This window comes from Prosopis cineraria, unplaced genomic scaffold (assembly GCF_029017545.1).
Source record: "Prosopis cineraria cultivar Desert tree isolate PC_DT_omini unplaced genomic scaffold, ASM2901754v1 PC2, whole genome shotgun sequence".
NCBI lineage: Eukaryota > Viridiplantae > Streptophyta > Magnoliopsida > Fabales > Fabaceae > Prosopis > Prosopis cineraria.
In genome coordinates this window covers 7,809,815-7,829,124 of record NW_026555333.1, presented here as the reverse complement: position 1 = coordinate 7,829,124, position 19,310 = coordinate 7,809,815, and the positions used below count along the sequence as shown (strand labels likewise).

At 36.6% G+C, this 19,310-nt stretch overlaps 2 protein-coding genes across 4 annotated transcripts; one reads left to right on the top strand and one right to left on the bottom strand.

Moving 5' to 3' along the window:
- Positions 1-869: 869 nt before the first annotated feature.
- Positions 870-7,061, bottom strand: LOC129303209 (aberrant root formation protein 4). 3 transcript variants are annotated; one of them, XM_054942357.1, is made up of 14 exons: positions 6,558-7,059; positions 5,873-6,049; positions 5,468-5,617; positions 4,959-5,031; positions 3,284-3,453; positions 3,120-3,179; positions 2,851-3,001; positions 2,656-2,715; positions 2,293-2,564; positions 2,101-2,172; positions 1,854-1,931; positions 1,569-1,760; positions 1,322-1,373; positions 870-1,193 (listed from the first exon to the last, which is right to left on the bottom strand). In XM_054942357.1, exons 1-14 carry the CDS (start codon positions 6,633-6,635, stop codon positions 973-975), a joined length of 1,806 nt encoding a protein of 601 aa, XP_054798332.1. In that variant the 5' UTR covers positions 6,636-7,059; the 3' UTR covers positions 870-972. The 3 variants fall into 3 exon arrangements, with proteins under 3 accessions (XP_054798332.1, XP_054798333.1, XP_054798334.1); XM_054942359.1 differs by having other exon boundaries at positions 1,056-1,193; positions 1,577-1,760; positions 6,558-7,061; XM_054942358.1 differs by lacking the exon at positions 2,656-2,715.
- A 699-nt stretch (positions 7,062-7,760) lies between these two features.
- LOC129303208 (trafficking protein particle complex II-specific subunit 120 homolog) lies at positions 7,761-15,674 on the top strand. The gene is made up of 10 exons (XM_054942356.1): positions 7,761-8,234; positions 8,360-8,566; positions 8,701-8,883; positions 9,610-9,713; positions 9,849-9,908; positions 10,242-10,530; positions 11,695-11,990; positions 12,883-13,760; positions 14,167-15,126; positions 15,210-15,674. The coding sequence occupies exons 1-10, from the start codon at positions 7,824-7,826 to the stop codon at positions 15,428-15,430; spliced, it is 3,609 nt and encodes a 1,202-aa protein (XP_054798331.1). The 5' UTR covers positions 7,761-7,823; the 3' UTR covers positions 15,431-15,674.
- Positions 15,675-19,310: the final 3,636 nt, after the last annotated feature.

Genomic DNA, 19,310 nt, shown 5'->3' with positions numbered 1-19,310 from the left:
TTGATGACAAGATGGGCATTAGGAAAGCAATGAATGGGGAAGGAAATGGAAGGGTTGGGGCTTAAATTATTGTTGTGATGGAGCATGTGTAGAGCAGCAATAATAGAAAGGAGCGGCTTGGGCTTGTCCTTTCAACTATTATTACTATTATCATTTCACAATTAATTTACTTGCCTCTTTTTGGTGAGCCTTGCCGTTGCTTAGTACAGTTCCATTACTAGTCCGTTTCGCAAAATATGTCTTCCTTGAGAAATTTCTGTTTCATATCAAAAATCTTTTTAAAAATTGAAGAGAATTTGCTATATGGTGTAACCGGTATCATTAATTATTGATTGAGGATACTTTGGAAGTTTTAAAAATATTGTAGCGTCATCCCATTGTAATATTTGACTAACGTTAGCCAGCCTTCGGTTGAAAAATTATGATTAGACTAGAGAGTAATTTTATCTCAGGAGTTTGCCTAAAAGAACAAATAGTATTCTAAATTTTTTAATCCACGCAATGATTTTTAATTATTAACTTTCAAACTAAAAGAATGATCTCACAACTTGTTATATCCCAAAATTATAAAAATATTTTCAATTGAATTATATTGAATACTTCTGAATCAAAATCCAGACTAGTCTAAAGTTGCCCATGGGAATGTCTGAACATATCCATATTTGCTCATAGTTAAGCCAACTCAAATAAAGACCTACTGATACATATTTGGGCCTGCTCATAGGCAAAATAAGAGCAAGTCTGAACCTTGCTTTGGGGAAAGTCAAGGAAGGGCAAAAGTGACTTAATAAATGAATGGATTATTGGCCTAGGTTATTAGGATTCTAAGCGGACACGACCAGTTCACACTAAACCGAAACACGCACACAAACAACGAAGCAGAATTCAAATAAATGTCATGGCTGTAGTGCATCTGCCAGGAAAATTACAAGTTCAGCAAATCTTTCAAAATGGACATCAAATATTACAACTCTATGAGGATTGCTTTAGCTTTTCTTCCACAAGCTCAATACAGCGGTACAAAACCAACTCAAGTGGATTCAGGGTGCATACAGTGTCAACTGCAAGCTGATCATAGTCGTTTGTATTCTCCGACATTATGCCTGCCACTAAGGTGCGTAAGGGAAGCAGCCACTGGCTGTAGGCTTTCTGCAGACTGCTCCTGGACACAACTCCAGTGTGGTTTGTGTTCCCTGTTTCATGTACACACAACCAACACTATTAGACAATGGCATTATTAGACTTTTAAATTACTTAGAAGATTTAACTCTGCCACCAAAAAATTACACTTCAAACTAATCAATGCTTTGATTCGACCTACCTGTAGATTCAGTCATCAATACAAATCTGTATAGGTTGAGGGCTGACAAAACCTGGGGGATGCACGAATTTCAGTAATTTATAACACTTTGATATTATTTTAAATTCCGAAAAAGAAATGAGACAAATAAGGATGGCCTTCTCAAACAGGTGCAGTCGAAACTATCAGGGTTGAAATATTTATAAAAAATATCTACCAAATAAAAAAAAAAAATCAACCACCAGAACCCATCAAAAACTAAGAATACCGCATCACCCTGCTCAGGGAGGGAAGGAGGTCCTCCCTGTGGTGGTCTCAGAACCAACTCCACCAACTCAAGGACACTAGGAGTCCAAAATGATGTATTTGGACGTGCTTTGCCTTCAGTTTTTTCTGTTGGTGTGGTATGGCAGACTTCCATGTGCATTTCCTTCCTGACTAGGTCAATGAGAATGGCAATCTCCAGAAAACCACCGGCCAGCATAGATTTAAACATTAGACAGTCATTTAAGTAAAGAACAAAAAGTTCAACAAAGTTGTTTTGGAGAGTTACCATGGAGGAAGAGTTAGTGACTCTAATCAACGCTTGCAAAATGTCAAACCTTTGAGAAATGTGAATATCATCAAGTACCTGGCTTTGAGTGGCACAAAAATAATGGCACTCAAGATCTCTTTAGAAAGATGTGCTTAAAGATTAAGAAATACCACATTTCTTTCTTATGAAGAATACACATCTCATATTTCATGGAAATTATCCACACATTCAACTTAAAAGGCAGGGTATAATGTCAGAAACTCACCCTTTTTAACAAATCAAAGGCTTTCTTCCTATAATCTGTGTCTGGGGCACACATGATAACCATTACGATAGCCTGCACAATAGTGTTTGATCATCAGAGATGAAATATATCAGGATTTTCTTTTTCTCATAGAGAAAGGAGTAAAAGTAAGCATTGGTACACAAAATCGACTCAGGAGTCTAAGTGAACCACCTGCAGGGCTGAGAAAACATTAGGCATATAAGTTGACCACTCATAAAGTTCGTCATCATGCTTGTCAGGTACATGTCCATCAATGACACAAAGCAAGAAGTTGATGGTATGTCTCTTCAACTCCCATGGCAGATTTACAAAGGAAAGTGCATGCTTTAATGTTCCTAATGCCTCCCACCTTTTGGTCTGAGCACTGCAAAGTTCATTCTTGATGACATCTAAATCCTCTTTAGTAGCTTCAGAAACTTCTTTTGAGACATACCCCCAAATTACTGGAAGGATGGAATTTCACTGGTCAGTGAAAAGGAAAGAGCATGAAAGAAAAGGTAATAGATCGATTACAGCAATTTTCCTTACACAAACCTGAAAGAGCAGCACCATGTTTGACATGTGATAAACAACCCGTATAGTCACCTTTATCCTCTGGATGTATATATATATATATTTTTTTTGGGGTGGAGGAATAGAATAACATTAGGAGAGGTAAAAGGTGCTTGGCTGCATGCTATATAATGGAAATAAATAAATACCAGGCATGCAATAAGCTAAGACAACTACCTCCAAATACGAAGCTAGCCACTATGTCGACATTATAACTGGTCAGGAGATACGGATAGGATAATCCACAAAATGAAATAATGTGTGATAGTTGTATAACCAATGAGTGACAAGTAGAAGATTTATAGCTTGAACTGGCTGAAAGAAGAGCCTGGGTTTTAACAGTGTATCATAACATTAATAGACAAAACCAAATGGATTCCACTAGACATGGAAGGCAAATAAATACAAATAAGAATCAAATCTTCATGCAGTAGAGAAATACTGACCATGCATTGCAAGGCATACAGACCTAGAAGAGCACGAAGCTTCTCATTCGTACCACTCTCCTGTTTTTTCATTTTAAAAAAATAACTCTAAGAAAACATTTCATATAAATTAGTAATATAGAAGCCTTCCAAAGAAAATAGGAGATTTGTTACAATTCACAAACCATCTTAGCGCAAATTGCACGTATAGAATTGGCAATCTCTACAGCTTTGCCAAATACACCCTCAAGTTCTGCATCATCTGTCTGTAAAGACATATTCTTCAAAACATTAAGAATGATAGGAATGGCTTCTTTTATTTGTTCAAACTGACGCCTCTGAATAGATGTGAAAACTGAAAAGGCAAACTGACAGTCAAAAAAATTTTACAAGCAAATTGGCTTCAAGATTTAAGATACGGTCAGACATAAGATTAAAAGAAATAGATGTGTGAAACTCATGCACCCTTTCATGCTAGAATCTCTTTTCACCCATAATCTGGATGCATGGTCAAATGCTGTGAACACGTCAGGGCATCTAACCCTTTTAAAACTTATCTTTCAAGTTGATGCTTTCATTTCTTTAGCAAGCAAGAGCACTGGAAAAACAAATTATGACTTCCATCAACTGTTCTCAACAGCTCTAAGAAATTCAATTGTTGTGGGATTAAACTGTCTGCAGTCTATTATTACATAATAATCTCAAATTGGGTGCAATTCAGGCCGTGAATTAAAAAAAAAAAAAAACAGCGATGCAGGGTTCAGAACTCAGAATAAGTGGGGAATCCTTTACAGCTACTCAGTTCCATGATAACAAATAGCAGGTTCAAGAAATTCATTCAATCAAGATTCACTCAATAACAGGATATATCAATAGAAAACCCTAAGTTGGAAGTGAACTTGCAAAGTAGCTGCTGCCCATCTTTCTATTATTGGACACAAATCACAATTTCCTTTTTCCCACCCAATTAATTTTTTTTAGAGGTGTTCAGCTTGTACCTGTCCCAATTGGCCCGGTATCGTCTCGATATTTTGTCCTGGCCTGAAAACAATCAAAACGGGAGAGGAAAGGGGTTCGAGACTGAACGGGACATGGGATTACAATCAAGACATCCCGTCCCGTCCCGAATATTATATATATACTATTTTTTTATTTTAAAAATATACATTAAATATATTAATTATATTAATCATAATTTCAATACGTGCAATTCTTATTTAAAACAAAAAATTTTTATGTTGATAATTTTAAAGACATAGAGTAAACAAGGATATCTTTCTTTATAATATATTAATATAACTTATTCTTATATACATATTTAATAACTTTTATTTATATCGTATTTCTTGCTTTATTTTTGAAAGAGTAATTAGTTTAACACATCTCAACTAAAGTAAAAAAACAATGATTTGATGTTGTGATTGACTAGCTTCTTGTTGCTGCTCTTATAGCCTAAGGATCACTTGTAATTGCTATTATAATGTGTAGGTGTGATTAATGTAATTCAACAATTGACTTTAAATTGTTGAGATTTATGTACTTGTGTTTTTTTATTTTAAACTTAATAAATCATATGATTTAGAATTTTAATGAATATTATTATCTAGATCTTTCTTCGACATTGTCCAATTTATCGGGATAGCAGGACATTCCAATTTTGTCTTAGTCCCATCCCGATTTCTAATGGGACGGGAAGACTTTCGGGAAAAGACGGGACATGGGATAAAAACTCAGTCTCAATCTTTTCTTTGGGACCGGACACAGGCCAAGGGTGTCTTGGTCCCATCCTATCCTGTGAACACCCCTAATTTTTTTTTTTTGAAAAACTCGTTGTTTGGAAATTTCACAGCAATGGATTACCTTTCGAGAGCCCACTAAAAGGAGGAACAACATAAGCAGACGCTCGGACCATCTTACTCGAGTAGCCTAATGCCTGTTACGATGAAATCAGCAGAAGAATGTGATCAAGATACAAACCCAAAAAGTTTAAGCTAGGTGGCAGTTGTAATGAACAGTGAATCTTGGCAGGCAACTTGATAATGAGAAAGTCAATATTTATGGCCATCAGGATAGAGATACATTGTTTGCATCTAAACGAAGTGGGGCTTGATCGCCTGAGGGAGGTGAAATTTGAAATATTGGTCTATGGAAATCTTGCGGGTCAGAAAACATGTCATAAAACCAGGAGGACCTCAGTCCAAGGGAAAACTATTCAGAAGAGCTGAAGAGCGTATATTTGACTGCAGCAATATATTAAAAAGCATAAGGTGACACAACTAATCTACTTCACCTCTGCCTATGTGGTCGATGAATATATCAATTGTGTAAACAAAAAACCATGTTATTTAAATAAATACATAAAAACTTACATTGCAAAGAATTGGAAGCATGTCTCTTGGACCACACACCACTATAAGCTGATTAATTATGCTAATAGCCATGTCCGATAATCTCAGTGATACAGCTGCAAACTTTGAAACAGCCTTTGGCAATTCAAATGACAGCGCATCTACAAGTGCCTGTCAACAAGCAATTTATTAAAATCATTGATCATTGTGCAGGAAGAATAACTTCAAACTGCAAGCTTCAAATAAGACATCCTATCAATAAAAATGGGTTCAAGTATGGTGTAAATATTTTGTCTCTCACTATTAGTCCATTAAAAAGCTCTCATCATAAAACAAGATCATCAAGATGCTACCAATTGATATGTCTTCTTGAGGTTCAGATAGTAACTTGCAAATCTATTTAACATAAGCCTTAAGTGAACCCACCTGATCAAGTGAAGGAGAACAGATATGTCGATAGATCTCAGAGACAACTTCAAATGCATTGCTCTCTTCCTGTTCATTGTCTGGATAAGATAGAGCAGCATCTAATACGGAATCCAGGAGCTTGACAAGCTCAGAGATTGTATTTTCATATTGGTGAAAATCTTCAGCTTCAGTAAACTGAAAGGATATAAAATTAAAATCAGGACAGTGAACAATAAGCCTTCTGTTCTTACCAGGCCAGACATCAATTTCCCACCTTCAATTTCTTGACACCTCAAGAAAGTCAATAACACACGTAAAAACATTCCAAAAATATATTAATTCTCTTTTCATGATTAGCAAATTTTTCAGGCCACTGGGCACACTTGTAAAATTTTGCAGCATAGTCCATTGGAGGTGTAACCTTAAGATAACAAGAAACATATAATCGCCCCACATACCATCGTCTTTTTAGCTGCCCACTCGCCCGAAACTTAATTCAAAGTATTCCTTTACAATCCAACGCAGCCAATATTTCAGTTGCGTTAATCAATATGTAAGCATAAATCCTTCGCATTTCTCTAGGTTCTAAAGTTATCCAGAATTACTCCCTCCAGAATATCAGAATCTATAATCTAAGAAGGGATTGATGGAAATAACTCAGTAAAAGATGGCAAAATAGTGTAGGCGAAGTGATTGATCATACATTAAAGAAGGATTCAAGAATTCCTCGAAGGTGAAGCACATCATTCCGAGCTACAGGGCTCTCTTCCTTCGCTGACATGATAGTGAAACCATTCACAGGGTAGGCGGGAAGGAAACTAAGTATTTTATTTCTTATATGTGAATGGGCAAGATGATCGGTATCAAACACCCTTCTTTTTTTCTTTTTACAGTGGCTAAGTGAACCTTAGTCGAAAAGGATCTTGGTTGGCTGACGAGGAAAGAGAGTTGCCGATGCTGTTCCTCTCTTACCTCTCATGAAGCTTGAAGCTACTCGATATAGAAACAGAGTTAAGGTACAGACTTTGGTAATTGATTCTTCAACAAAAAATCTTGATCTTGTTCTTTTCGCTTTCTCTGTTCTTGCGCTTTCTTCCTGAGTCCTGACGCCCCTAGGTTCAATTTCTTGTGTTTCAACGGCATTGTTTCTTTCCTCCCATGTAGCGAGTGCCCACTGCCCGAAGGTTCCGCATTCCGTGCTCATCTCCAAAGGTAATCTTGGCCTTCATTTTATTTTAAAATGATCACCATCATTAATTTTAAATTAATTTTTAAACATTTTAAATATTATATTTATAAAAATAAAAATTATAAAAATTATTATTAAATTTTAAATATCTAAATTTAAAATATATCTAAATATTCAATTTATAAAAAGTATAATAAAACTTTAATATTAAATTAAATTATTTAAATTATATTTAAATTATGCTGAATATATTTAGTGATTGATTTATAAAAACTGTAAAAAAGTTATATTAAATTAAATTATTTAAATTAAATTCATATTAATAAGATTGATAATCAATATATTTATTAAAAATTTAATCTTTTTTATGTATTTTTCTTTTAATAAATATAAAATAAAAATAAAAATTTAAATATGAATTATTCATATGCCGTAAGAAAGGAGTAATGTGTATGATAGCATATGATAAACATAAAAAGTAGTTCAGTTTTAATACTAAAAAATTTTATAATATTTATTTTTATAAATATAAATTTAAAATATTTAAAAATTAATTTACAATCAACTATAAAGATATTTTAGAATAAAATGAAGGGCTGAGGTCATTCTTTTAGGCAAAGAGGCGGCAGCAACCAAAGAGAGCAAGGAGGACAAATTAGTCATTTTTGCATTAGGTAAGGGTACTCGTGTCATTTCATGTCTTCGTTTCGCCTTAACGTTGATCTCGCTCACTGAAACGGCTGGAGGCTGGTTCTTCGGTTTCCATCATCCTGCATTGTCATGGAGCCGGACGTGAGCATTGAGAGCTCGTCGAGAATCCAGGTGGCGGTACTGCCGATCGGGATGGTGCCGTCGAATGTGCTGCGGGACTATTACTCTATGCTGTTTCCTCTCCATACAATACCGCTCTCGGCGATCAGCTCCTTCTACACAGAGCACCAGAAATCGCCATTCGCTCATCAACCATGGGACTCGGGATTCCTCCAGTTTAAATTTGTTCTTGGAGGGGCGCAACCAAGCCCATGGGAGGACTTCCAATCTCATCGTAAGACCCTGGTGGTCATAGGCATTTGCCATTGCCCTTCCTCGCCCGATCTCGATTTTGTCATTGAACAATTTTCTAATTCCTGCAAGTCTTACCCCTCATCGCTTGTCGATCGCTGCTTTGCATTCTGCCCAGATGATTCGCAGGTGGGGGTTTTGCATTTTACTATTTTTGGTCAGTTGGAACATAACATGGAATTTGGATCGGGAAAAAATAAATAATTTTATTGGATCTGCTTCTTTTCCTTACTTATCTTATGTTTTGATTGCAGCTTGAGGACGGAAGTAAAAAGGGCGGTAATTTAAGGTTGTTTCCCCCTGCTGATCGTCAAACACTGGAGTTCCACTTGAACACTATGATGCAAGAAGTTGCTGCTTCGTTGTTGATGGAATTTGAAAAGTGGGTGCTTCAGGTTGAATCTTCAGGCACCATACTCAAGACCCCTTTGGATTCTCAAGCGAGTCTCAGCTCAGAGGAGGTTCATGTTTAGGTCTCCTAATTATTTGCATTTTTTTTTCGTCCTCGAAGTAGCGTTCTATTTTCCATTTCTATCTGCTGTTTTCTGTCGCAATATCAACTTAATTCATCTTGAAATTTGGTTTATATATGCAGGTCATCAAGGCTAAAAAACGAAGGCTTGGGCGTGCTCAGAAGACAATAGGTGACTACTGCCTGCTGGCCGGATCGCCGGTTGATGCAAATGCCCATTATTCTACTGCATTGGAACTTGCCAGGTTGACCGGCGATTACTTCTGGTATGCCGGCGCACTGGAGGGGAGCGTTTGTGCCTTGCTGGTATTTCTCTTATTTCGTCTGTTTAAATTTCTTTTCTTTCGTTTTGGGATTTGGAATTCCCTGTTCCCTGATGAAAGGAATGGTCATATTTCTATGATAACGCATGAATTGATTGTTCGACCTTTATCTCCTTCGGTGATTAATGATTTGTTTTGAAGTTTTGAACACTAATTGAGGTTATGCAAGATGGTACCATTTAATTTTGTATTCGCCTTCTTGAATTAACGGCTTGTTACTTGTAGAATTTTCTCTCTGCAAACTTTCAAATGCTTTTTGTACAAAAACTCTATTTCAAGAATCATTTATTTTGTATATTATATAGAAAGCATCAATTAGTAGGTAGCAGTGAAAAAAGCAGGAACTAGTAGCGGAAATTTCTCATCTCTTGACTTTCACTTCTGTCAAGCGAGGTCTTGATGCTTGATGGAGAAGGGAAATTTTCGTATTAAGAATACTACCTTATGGATTTGTCTGTTGATTTTATCTTGGACTGTAGTTATATACTTATAACGGGTGGACTGCAGACTGCCACCTTTAGGAACTACTGCTAATGCTGTACGGAATTGCATGGCATTTATCACTTACCGCATAGTGAGAACATAAATGCTAGATGATTTCCATCAAAGGAGATGTAGTGGCAGAATTTGGTGGCAGTAGATGGTATCAAAATGTACATATGGTGACCAAAGTTGCCCTGGAAAATGACTTTATAATTTGTGGTTTAAGATTGATCGCATGGGCCAGAAAGATTCAATCTTGGAGGAGGAAGTTAGATACCGTTACAACAGCGTAATCTTGAATTACAAGAAGTCACAAGATAATGTTCAGAGGTAACTATGTCTTTGAGACTCTGTTAGCCCATCTTTCTTGTTGATCTGTTTCGCTTTTTCTGAATTGTAAAACTTGTTGGCATTTTTCTAATTATGAGTTGTTGATCCTTAGCATTTTTTGCTCATATTGTGCAGAGTCTCTCCCCTAAGTTTTGAACTTGAAGCTACTTTGAAATTGGCAAGGTTTCTTTGCAGGCAAGTGCTTTTCCGGTACTTCTACAAAGTGGCATGTTTGTCCTTTATGCATAGAATATTGAGCTAATTTGTGAAGCTTGTAGGTGTCACTTTATGCTTGAGCCTTTAGAAATTATGTCTCAGTTGTTTGACTTTCACAAGGCTATAGGATTTCATACATCTGTGTCATAAAAACTGGAGTTATCTGCATTGGGTGTCTCAACATTAACAAACATATGCATGTTATTCACGTAAATTTTAAAATAATTTGTTGTTTTATGTTCAGCTTCAGCAATGTGTTTACCATTCTGTTGAATTTTCATCACATTTTATTTGAGTTCTCTTAATGAGCAGGAGAGAGCTGGCCAAGGAGGTGACGGAATATTTAACCAATGCTGCAGATGGTGCTAAATCTTTAATAGATGCCAGTGATAGACTTATACTGTTTGTTGAAATAGCTCGTTTATATGGCAGTCTTGGATACGAGAGAAAGGCTGCTTTCTTTACAAGGCAGGTTGCTCAGTTATATCTGCAGCAAGATAATCGTTTGGCTGCAATTAGCGCTTTACAAGTTTTGGCACTGACTACTGAAGCATATCATGTTCAAAGTAGAGCATCAGTATTTGAGAATTCTCTACCTAACGTGAGTTTACAAGTGCCATCCTTTAGGAAACGTATTCATATAAGTGGCATGCTTCTTTAATTAGTGACCGTGAAATGGTCAGTTTTACAGTGGAGGTTTACATTTTGATTCAAATGTTACATATTCTTTCAAACTAGAGACCATTGAACACTGTGATGGTCATCATCAATCCCTCTTGCTGTCACTGCTTCTATCATATTTTGGATTTGTTAACTGAGTCTGAAACAACTACCCACTCATTAGCTTTGAGCTTAAAAATATTACTCTGGTCAAGGCTGTTGCTGGTTATCAAAATGTTCATGATACTCACTATTGCATACAACTCCAAGATGGAAGTTGGTATTGAGAAGTCTGGGCTTATTTTCTGGTGGTAAGGCATGAGGGCCATCATTAATCAGGACTTTGCATAGCAGGCAAGAATAGAAAGCCCACTATCCAACGAGAACCTTTCTATCTGTTTATTAAATGAAACTTAAAGGCAACATGCAGCATCAGAGTTTCACCTTCTTGTAACCTATCTGTTTGATTTGTGCTACTTATAGTCAAATCCACTGAAGGGTTTATCTGGAGATCCATTAGTCATTTGGAATTGCTAATTTTCATAGTTAATGTTTTAACTCTTGGCAGAGGAACTAGCCTCTACAACTTAGTGAAAAATTGTCTTAAGAATGAAAGATATGGATTGAAACATGGTGGTTTTCATCTACCTAAATGCTGCCTTACATGACTAGGCTATCATCTTTTATGATGTTATAGGTTATCATTCTTACATAATGTTAACTTTTGTAATTTCTGGAGATAAGGAAAAATCATTAGCTTAGATCTATAAATGGGAACATTTATGCAGGAAGTCGGAAGATTTCATGTCAAACCTTGGGCTGGTAGGAGAATGAATGATTTCCTTCCCAGTCAAACAGATGTTATATAAACCATGTTGTTCCGTTGCCAATGTGGTTTACTCTATTTTTCCAAGATATTTTTCCAAATACGCAAGTTTTAAAAGACAGTTTTATTCTACTAATTGTAGAGGTTAAAAGCCTAACATGAAAATAATGAATGAAGTCAGAGACTCATAAAGAAATTAATTATTTGGAGACTTCAGTTGGTTTAAATAATTCGCTCTGTTCTTATGCTTTTATTAAAAGTTGTCACATACTTTGCCAGAAGGGAATCGGATCAAGTAATGCAGATAGTGGGAAAAAGTATCCCCAATCAGCAGTCTCGCTCTTTGAGTCTCAGTGGAGTACCCTTCAGATGGTGGTATTAAGAGAAATTCTTCTTTCTGCTGTCCGTGCTGGAGATCCTCTTGCTGCATGGAGTGCAGCAGCAAGACTACTCAGATCATATTATCCTCTAATTACTCCTGTTGGGCAAAATGGTCTAGCTAGTGCACTTAAAAATTCAGCTGAAAGGCTGCCACCAGGGACTCGTTGTGCTGATCCTGCCTTACCTTTTATAAGGTGTTTACCTGTTTATGATAATTGCCTGCATTTTGCTTTATGATTAAGTATACCATTTCATTCCCATAGAAAACATAAGCCAGAATAAAGTATCAAATTTATCAGTAGAGGTAACTTGTTTTTCATACATTTACATGTAACTACTTGTGGCCATATATTATCAACTCAAAAGTTGTAGTCCATCACTTTGTAGTTTGTCCTGTTATTGTATTTTGGCTCATTCAGTTTTGTAAAATGAGTTCGTTGCCTCAATAAACAATGTTTCTCCATTTTTATTAATAATTTCTCTTATTTTGTTTTTAAAGCAGCAATTTTGTCTTCAATATTTTTTCACAAACGTCATCACATCAATTAGGTATCATAGTGGAAAGCTTATCTATTTGCACATGGGTGGAAATTTTCTATTCCCTCTGTTCCAAATTATAAAATACTTTAGAGGAGATTTACTATCCCAAAATATAAGACAGTTTGAGAAAATTAAGGTTTCATTAAGTACACTTATTCCAATATTACCATTTCTCTCTCTTTATTTAATACTAATTAAATGTAAATTTATGGTTACTAAATGAAGCATATTTTTGAAAGTTTATATTTTTGTTTTGAAAGAATATGGTTGTTAAGTGTATTTAATGAAGTTTATTGATATGTGAGATTTTGTTTAAAAGTATCTTATAATTTGGGACAGAGGGAGTATATGCAATCTACTTTTACAAACTACAGTTTTAGCTGCAGTAACTGGTTGGCAGTGGATCAGAATAACACTCTGTTGCTAGTCTTTAGAGATATTGAATACTGCTTAGTAGGGACCATATTGTACTTTTTGGCTTATGATTAATGATGCAAATTTTGGACAACATACTCAGGCAGCCATTTGATCATTGATTGCTTCCAGGTTGCATTCTTTTCCTCTCCATCCAACACAGATGGACATTGTAAAACGCAACACAGCTAGGGAAGACTGGTGGGCAGGTTCTGCTCCTTCAGGCCCTTTCATATATACACCATTTAGCAAAGGAGAGTCCAATAATGCTAAGAAGCAGGAGCTTATTTGGATTGTTGGAGAGCCTGTCCAGGTCTTGGTGGAATTGGCAAATCCATGTGGCTTTGATTTGAAGGTTGATAGCATCTATTTGTCTGTGCATTCAGGAAATTTTGATGCTTTCCCTGTGAGTGTTAGCCTTCCACCTAATTCATCAAAAGTGATCACCTTATCAGGAATCCCAACATCTGTAGGAGTAGTTACAATTCCTGGGTGCATTGTTCATTGTTTTGGTGTAATTACTGAACACCTGTTTAAAGATGTTGACAATCTCCTTCTTGGAGCAGCACAAGGACTTGTCCTCTCTGATCCGTTCCGCTGCTGTGGATCTCCGAAATTAAAAAATGTGTCTGTTCCAAATATTTCTGTTGTGCCGCCGCTTCCATTGCTGGTGTCACGTGTTGTCGGGGGTGACGGTGCCATCATTTTGTATGAAGGTGAAATTCGTGATGTATGGATATGTCTGGCTAATGCAGGCACAGTTCCAATTGAGCAAGCACATATTTCATTGTCAGGAAAAAATCAAGATTCTGTGCTTTCATATTCTTTTGAAACTTTAAAGTCTTGCCTTCCTCTAAAGCCTGGAGCAGAAGTGACATTACCAGTGACCTTGAGAGCTTGGCAGGTTGGTTTGGTGGATCCAGATACCAGTGCTGGGAAGAGTGCCTCTGGAAGCATCATGAGGCATGTTAAAGATGGAATCAGCCCTTCATTATTGATACATTATGCTGGTATTTACTTTAAAATATTACATATATTTTTCTTCCTGCATTATTAATAATTAGCACGGATCCTTGCTCTAGCATACAATCACTTTGCTGCTGCTTCTTTTTTCTTTTTCTTTTTTTTTCCTTTTTTGCCTTTGAAGGGGGGGGCTTTTTTTGCTTTTTTTCCCATATCTCTTTGTCAATGCAGTGATTTTTTTCTTTAGCTGTTACCCTGGGATGAATGGCTCTGGCGCCTTATGTTGCTTCCATCTTGGAATAAATTTAAACCCTATGCATTCACACTTGCATGCAGACTTCTTTTCTTGTGTCAGTTTGTCATTTGGTAGTCTTCTGTGCCCTGTAAGCATTATTAATCCATGCTAGTGCTTCCATGCTTGGTAATAATGCTAATTCCACTTTTTCATTTTAGGTCCACTGCAAACCTCTGGCAATCTTCAAAATAATGGATCTAATGTGCCCCCTGGTAGGCGCCTTGTCGTTCCCTTGCATATTTGTGTTTTACCAGGCTTGTGTTTTGTTAAGGCTCGGCTGCTTTCAATGGAGTTTCCTGCTCATGTTGGTGAGAATCTTCCCAAGCTGGCTGATACAAGTGGTAAATCCACTGGAGGGAATGTTGACTCTCAGACAAAAATGGACAGATTGGTGAAAATTGATCCTTTCAGAGGAAGTTGGGGGTTGCGATTTCTTGAACTTGAGCTGTCTAACCCCACTGATGTTGTGTTTGAAATTAGTGTTACTGTCAAACTGGAGAACTCTAGCGATGAGGACAATCTTTCTGGTGATCAGGATGCTGCTGAATATGGATATCCTAAAACAAGAATAGATAGAGATTGCTCCGCCAGGGTTCTAGTGCCTCTTGAGCACTTTAAACTACCAGTTCTTGATGATTCCTTCTTCATGAAGGATATTCAGGTAGACGGGGTTGCTGGAGGCAGGAATGCGATGTTCTCAGAGAAGAACACTAAAGCTGAACTTAATGCCTGTATCAAGAACCTTATATCTAGGATTAAAGTTAGATGGCATTCAGGACGCAATAGCTCTGGAGAGTTGAATATTAAGGATGCTATCCAGGCTGCTCTTCAGACCTCAATTATGGATGTCCTGCTGCCTGATCCATTGACCTTTGGCTTCAGGCTTGTCAGAAATGATTTTGAATCAGAAAAACCTGATTCTGAAAGAGAATCCAATGTTGATGATGTGCAATCTCCTGCATCAAAAGATTTTGTTTTTGCACATGAAATGACGCCAATGGAGGTTCTTGTCCGTAATAATACAAAGGATTTGATTAAAATGAATCTTAACATTACTTGCAGAGATGTAGCCGGGGAAAATTGTGTAGATGGGGCAAAGGCAACTGTTCTATGGACTGGTAATTTGGTACTTTTTTTGTGGTTTTAGCAGTTACATGAAGTTTTGTTAGTCTCTGAACCTGCCTTAATTGACCATTTTCAGGGGTTCTAAATGATATTACAATGGAGATTCCCCCACTTACAGAAGTTAAACATTGTTTCTGCTTGTATTTTCTTGTTCCGGGAGAGTATACCCTCGCGGCTGCAGCAGTGATCAGTGATGCAAATGACATTCTCAGGGCTCGAGCAAGGACCAATTCGGCTGATGAGCCAATCTTCTGCCGGGGACCACCGTATCATGTTCGTGTTCTTGGGACTGCATGACAATTTTTGCCCGTGAAAGTCCACTCATTAAGCTCCTATTTTTTTTGGTGCGACTGCTTGTAGCACCAGTTATTTCATTCGGTTATCTAGGATGATACACTGGAACGTTGCAGTTACACTCCTGGTTAAGATCAATTCCGGGAAGCTTTGTTCCAATTCAAGAATTTAGATTTTTACGTGGCTTGGTTTGTATTTGTAAATCGTCTATAATGTATATTATATTATGAGACAGGTCGCTCCGCAACCCCATCCAACCCAAAAAAAAAAACACCCTCTGGTTTTTCTCCATTTTCGCTGAGAAAACGTATGCTTCTCCCAATACGGTGACTGATAATCGTTCAGATATGAAGAGGTATCATTGTTCGCAGCTTGATCAGTGATCAAAGATGGTAAATGCGCATGCTTGCAAAATCCCTCCTATCCATGCTGAGCCATCATCGGTGGCACTCTTTAGTTCGAGCTGCGTAAGCTTTCCTTGTGAAATTTTTTAAATTGGTTTGATTTTCCCAAAGCCGGTTATTACAAAAGTAAAAGTACATTTGTGTACTTCAACTTTATGCAAAATTCTAATTTATTTATTTTTAATCTTATAAGGGGTGTTTTTAGTTCTTCAATCTTAGCATTTCATCTCTTTAACAGAAATTGTTAATAAAGAATTCTCAAATGATCTTTAAGTTTAATTTTTTTTTAGTTTTTATAAAAATAAATTTAATGCGTAAACATTTGACATTTGAAAATGTTTTATTTCTGCTAATATAATTAACAGTGTTAGAATTAAACATTTCCGAAGTTGAGGAATTAAAATGAAATTTTATATAAATTTGAAAAGTAAAGGTGCATTTTTGCTTATTATAAATTTATAACTTGCACAATTTGTTCTAAATTTTATATTTTATATCAATAAATAAAGCATTACCAAAAGTTGTTCATTTCCTTTGGACGTGTGTTGCTGAAGTTTTACCAGTGATAGAAGCCTTGTATAGAAGAAAATAGTACAAAGATCCTATTTGTTAGATATGCGGTGAGGAAGCTAAATCAATTGAACATGCAATTTTTTTTATGATTTTTGGGTCAAATCTGTATGGTTTGGTAGTGATCTGTCTTTGAGATTTGATAAAGACAATCTGGTTTCAGAAGGCAATTTTAGAAGGTAAAATGGTTGATGAATTTAGATTGCTCATTTTGTTTGGATTATGTAGCTGATTTGGAAGGAAAGAAATGGTTTCATTTTTTAGCAAAAGCAACCTGATTCGATGAGAGTTATCTATGGGTTTAGAAAAGCTATAAATGAATTCTGGAAAGTAAAAGGCTGGTTGAAAGAGGAGCGAGGCAGCAAAGGCAGAAGATAATAAGAAGATTTAGATGGGTCCGAAGAAAGGAAGGATGAAGGGGAACTGTGTTGGATCTTATGATATAATTACTAACAAGTAACAATGCTGCTATTGGTTTGATTTGCAGGAACATAAAAGGAGAAAGGCTTTGAGGATCTGGAGAGATGGCGCAAGCTGATTTTCCATTTGCGGCTAAAGTATTGGCAATTAAAAAAGCTATGGCAATACTAAATAAGCAGGATATGAAAGAAGCTAAAATAGAGATTGATTGTGCCGGTCTTCTCCAGTGCTGTAAAAAGAAATCGATAACAATGGCTGACTGGAGGGGCAGGTGGGAGATGAAGGAAGTTTTAGATGCTTTAGCTAAGTGTTATGGTTTTGTTATTTCTCTTTCATCTATAAAAGGTAATGAAGTAGCTAATTAGGTAGCTATGTCTTGTAAAGAGAGATTGTGTCCTGTTGGATGAGTTTTGTTACCAGCACTCCCTTTGGTTAATATTTTGACCAATGATTTGAGACTCTTTTCTTCCTTTTGGTTAAAGGCAGGCAGGTTGGAGATGGAGAGAAGTGGCATTGGTTAAAGTGGTGTTGCTGCTGCATAGCAGATGACTGTTTCTATGTTTTTTTTTTGTACTGTTTCTAGGTTTTGTCACCAACACTTCCTTTGGTTAATATTTTGCTGTTCATTTTGACTGTAATGACTTTTTATTCGGGTTTGTGTGTTTAGTTCTGGTTATGTAGGATCTTCAGCAGTTCCCCCCCCCCCCCTGTTGGCTTCATCTATTAGCACGTGTAGCACATTTTTTTATGATTAATAAAATTAACTTGTGTTTCGGGCAAGGAAAAAAACATAAATAAATAATGATATCCTCATAACTCAAACAGGTTTACTGTCCAGGTTTTGTGACAATAATAACTAGAAGGCGACTCTCCCACTTGAACGGGATATTGAAAATTGCACGCAATTATAAAATTTAAGATGTAATGATTACACATGGTAAACCATAAGTAACCCAAGATTCAAATTTGATTATATATTTACTGTCTTAATTAAATTTTGATCCATGAAAAATAATTCAATAAAAAATTATGAATTCATAATACCCTGGAATACAAACAACGTTTTGGAAAAATACCAGCTTACTTGTGCGGTTGTGCCCAAGTTGTTCAAACTCGACCGCCTCAGGAGAACTTATAACCATTTAAATAACTATTTAATGAGACTGAAAATGCGACAAAATGAAAGCCCATTTTGGCGTTTTGCTTCTTCCTCTGAAACGAATCACCTGGAATGTTTTGGCCCAAGAAAGAAAGAAATCTACTGAAGGTTGTGGATGAGCATATTTCTTGACAAGTTGACCTCAAAATTAGATCTGTCGCGAGTAGTCTACGTATGGATAACTCAGAAGACAAGGAATTAACGTAGCAGCAATTAAGGTACACACACACATCTACATTATAATAACTAGCTAGCAAGTAAAATCCAGGACGTCAATATCTTCCCTGGCTGTATTTGCATTGCTTGCAAGAGATGTGATTATCATTGTGAATTGACCTCGGGCAGGTTCTTAGGTGGCTCCTATCTCCTTCTTCCTATTGTAACCAGCAAGGCCCTTTTCAATGTGTACCATGTGACCTAAGCTTTCATTCTTCTCAAACACCTACTTCTTTTTGCTTATTCTCCTTCTAATTTGCCTCCTCCAACTCATTCAATTAGGTAAGAGTCTCAATTAATTCACAATCAAGATACAGTGCTGTTGTCATGATATGAGTGCAAGGTTTTGAAGGTGAAGTATAGTTATCGCTGTGTATGGCTTGAGACCATTGAGTAGTTCTTGGGTGGGTTACGGTTTGAATTAAATAACGTTCATTAATTAGCTTATTAGGATGAAAAGGTTGGAAGACGTGGCCACCTTTTCACAGATTGCATGTGAATAAAGTATCAGCAAAACGTGAGTTTGAGTCTCCATCGTCAAAAAAAACCTTGATTCGTTGAATCGGTTGCGGACAACAACGTACAACTCACTGGGAATTGAACAGTGTCCTCACATTTTTGTGCACCTTCCCACTGTGTATACATGGAATTAATTATTCCAATATTCCCGTTCTTCCTCCTCTCTCTTTAATGTCAACCCAGAATAAAACTTGCGTTATTTAATGGAGGATTTGGTAGTATTCGTAAATTGTTTGGTGTTGATGGGTCTTAAAATGGACCAATTGTTGGAGATATACAGTTCTATACTAAGTACATGTGTGCGCAGACTAGTTCTTTAAGAATCGATACACACTCTCTTTATCACACTTGACATAATCCTTCCCCACAGGGAAGGATGACCCACTCTCAAACACCTCCCATACCACTTAGGGTTTTTTCTCACAACCTCCCCATTTGAGGAGAATGTGGGATGCCATATGAGCTATAAGGCTCAAGGCAATACGTACTTTCTCTCAACGCCTCCCCTCCCCCGTCTCTCTCTCTGCAATATATATTTTATGTTTATTGAATCGTAACGATGTAATTGCTAATTATAACATTAAACTAAATATAT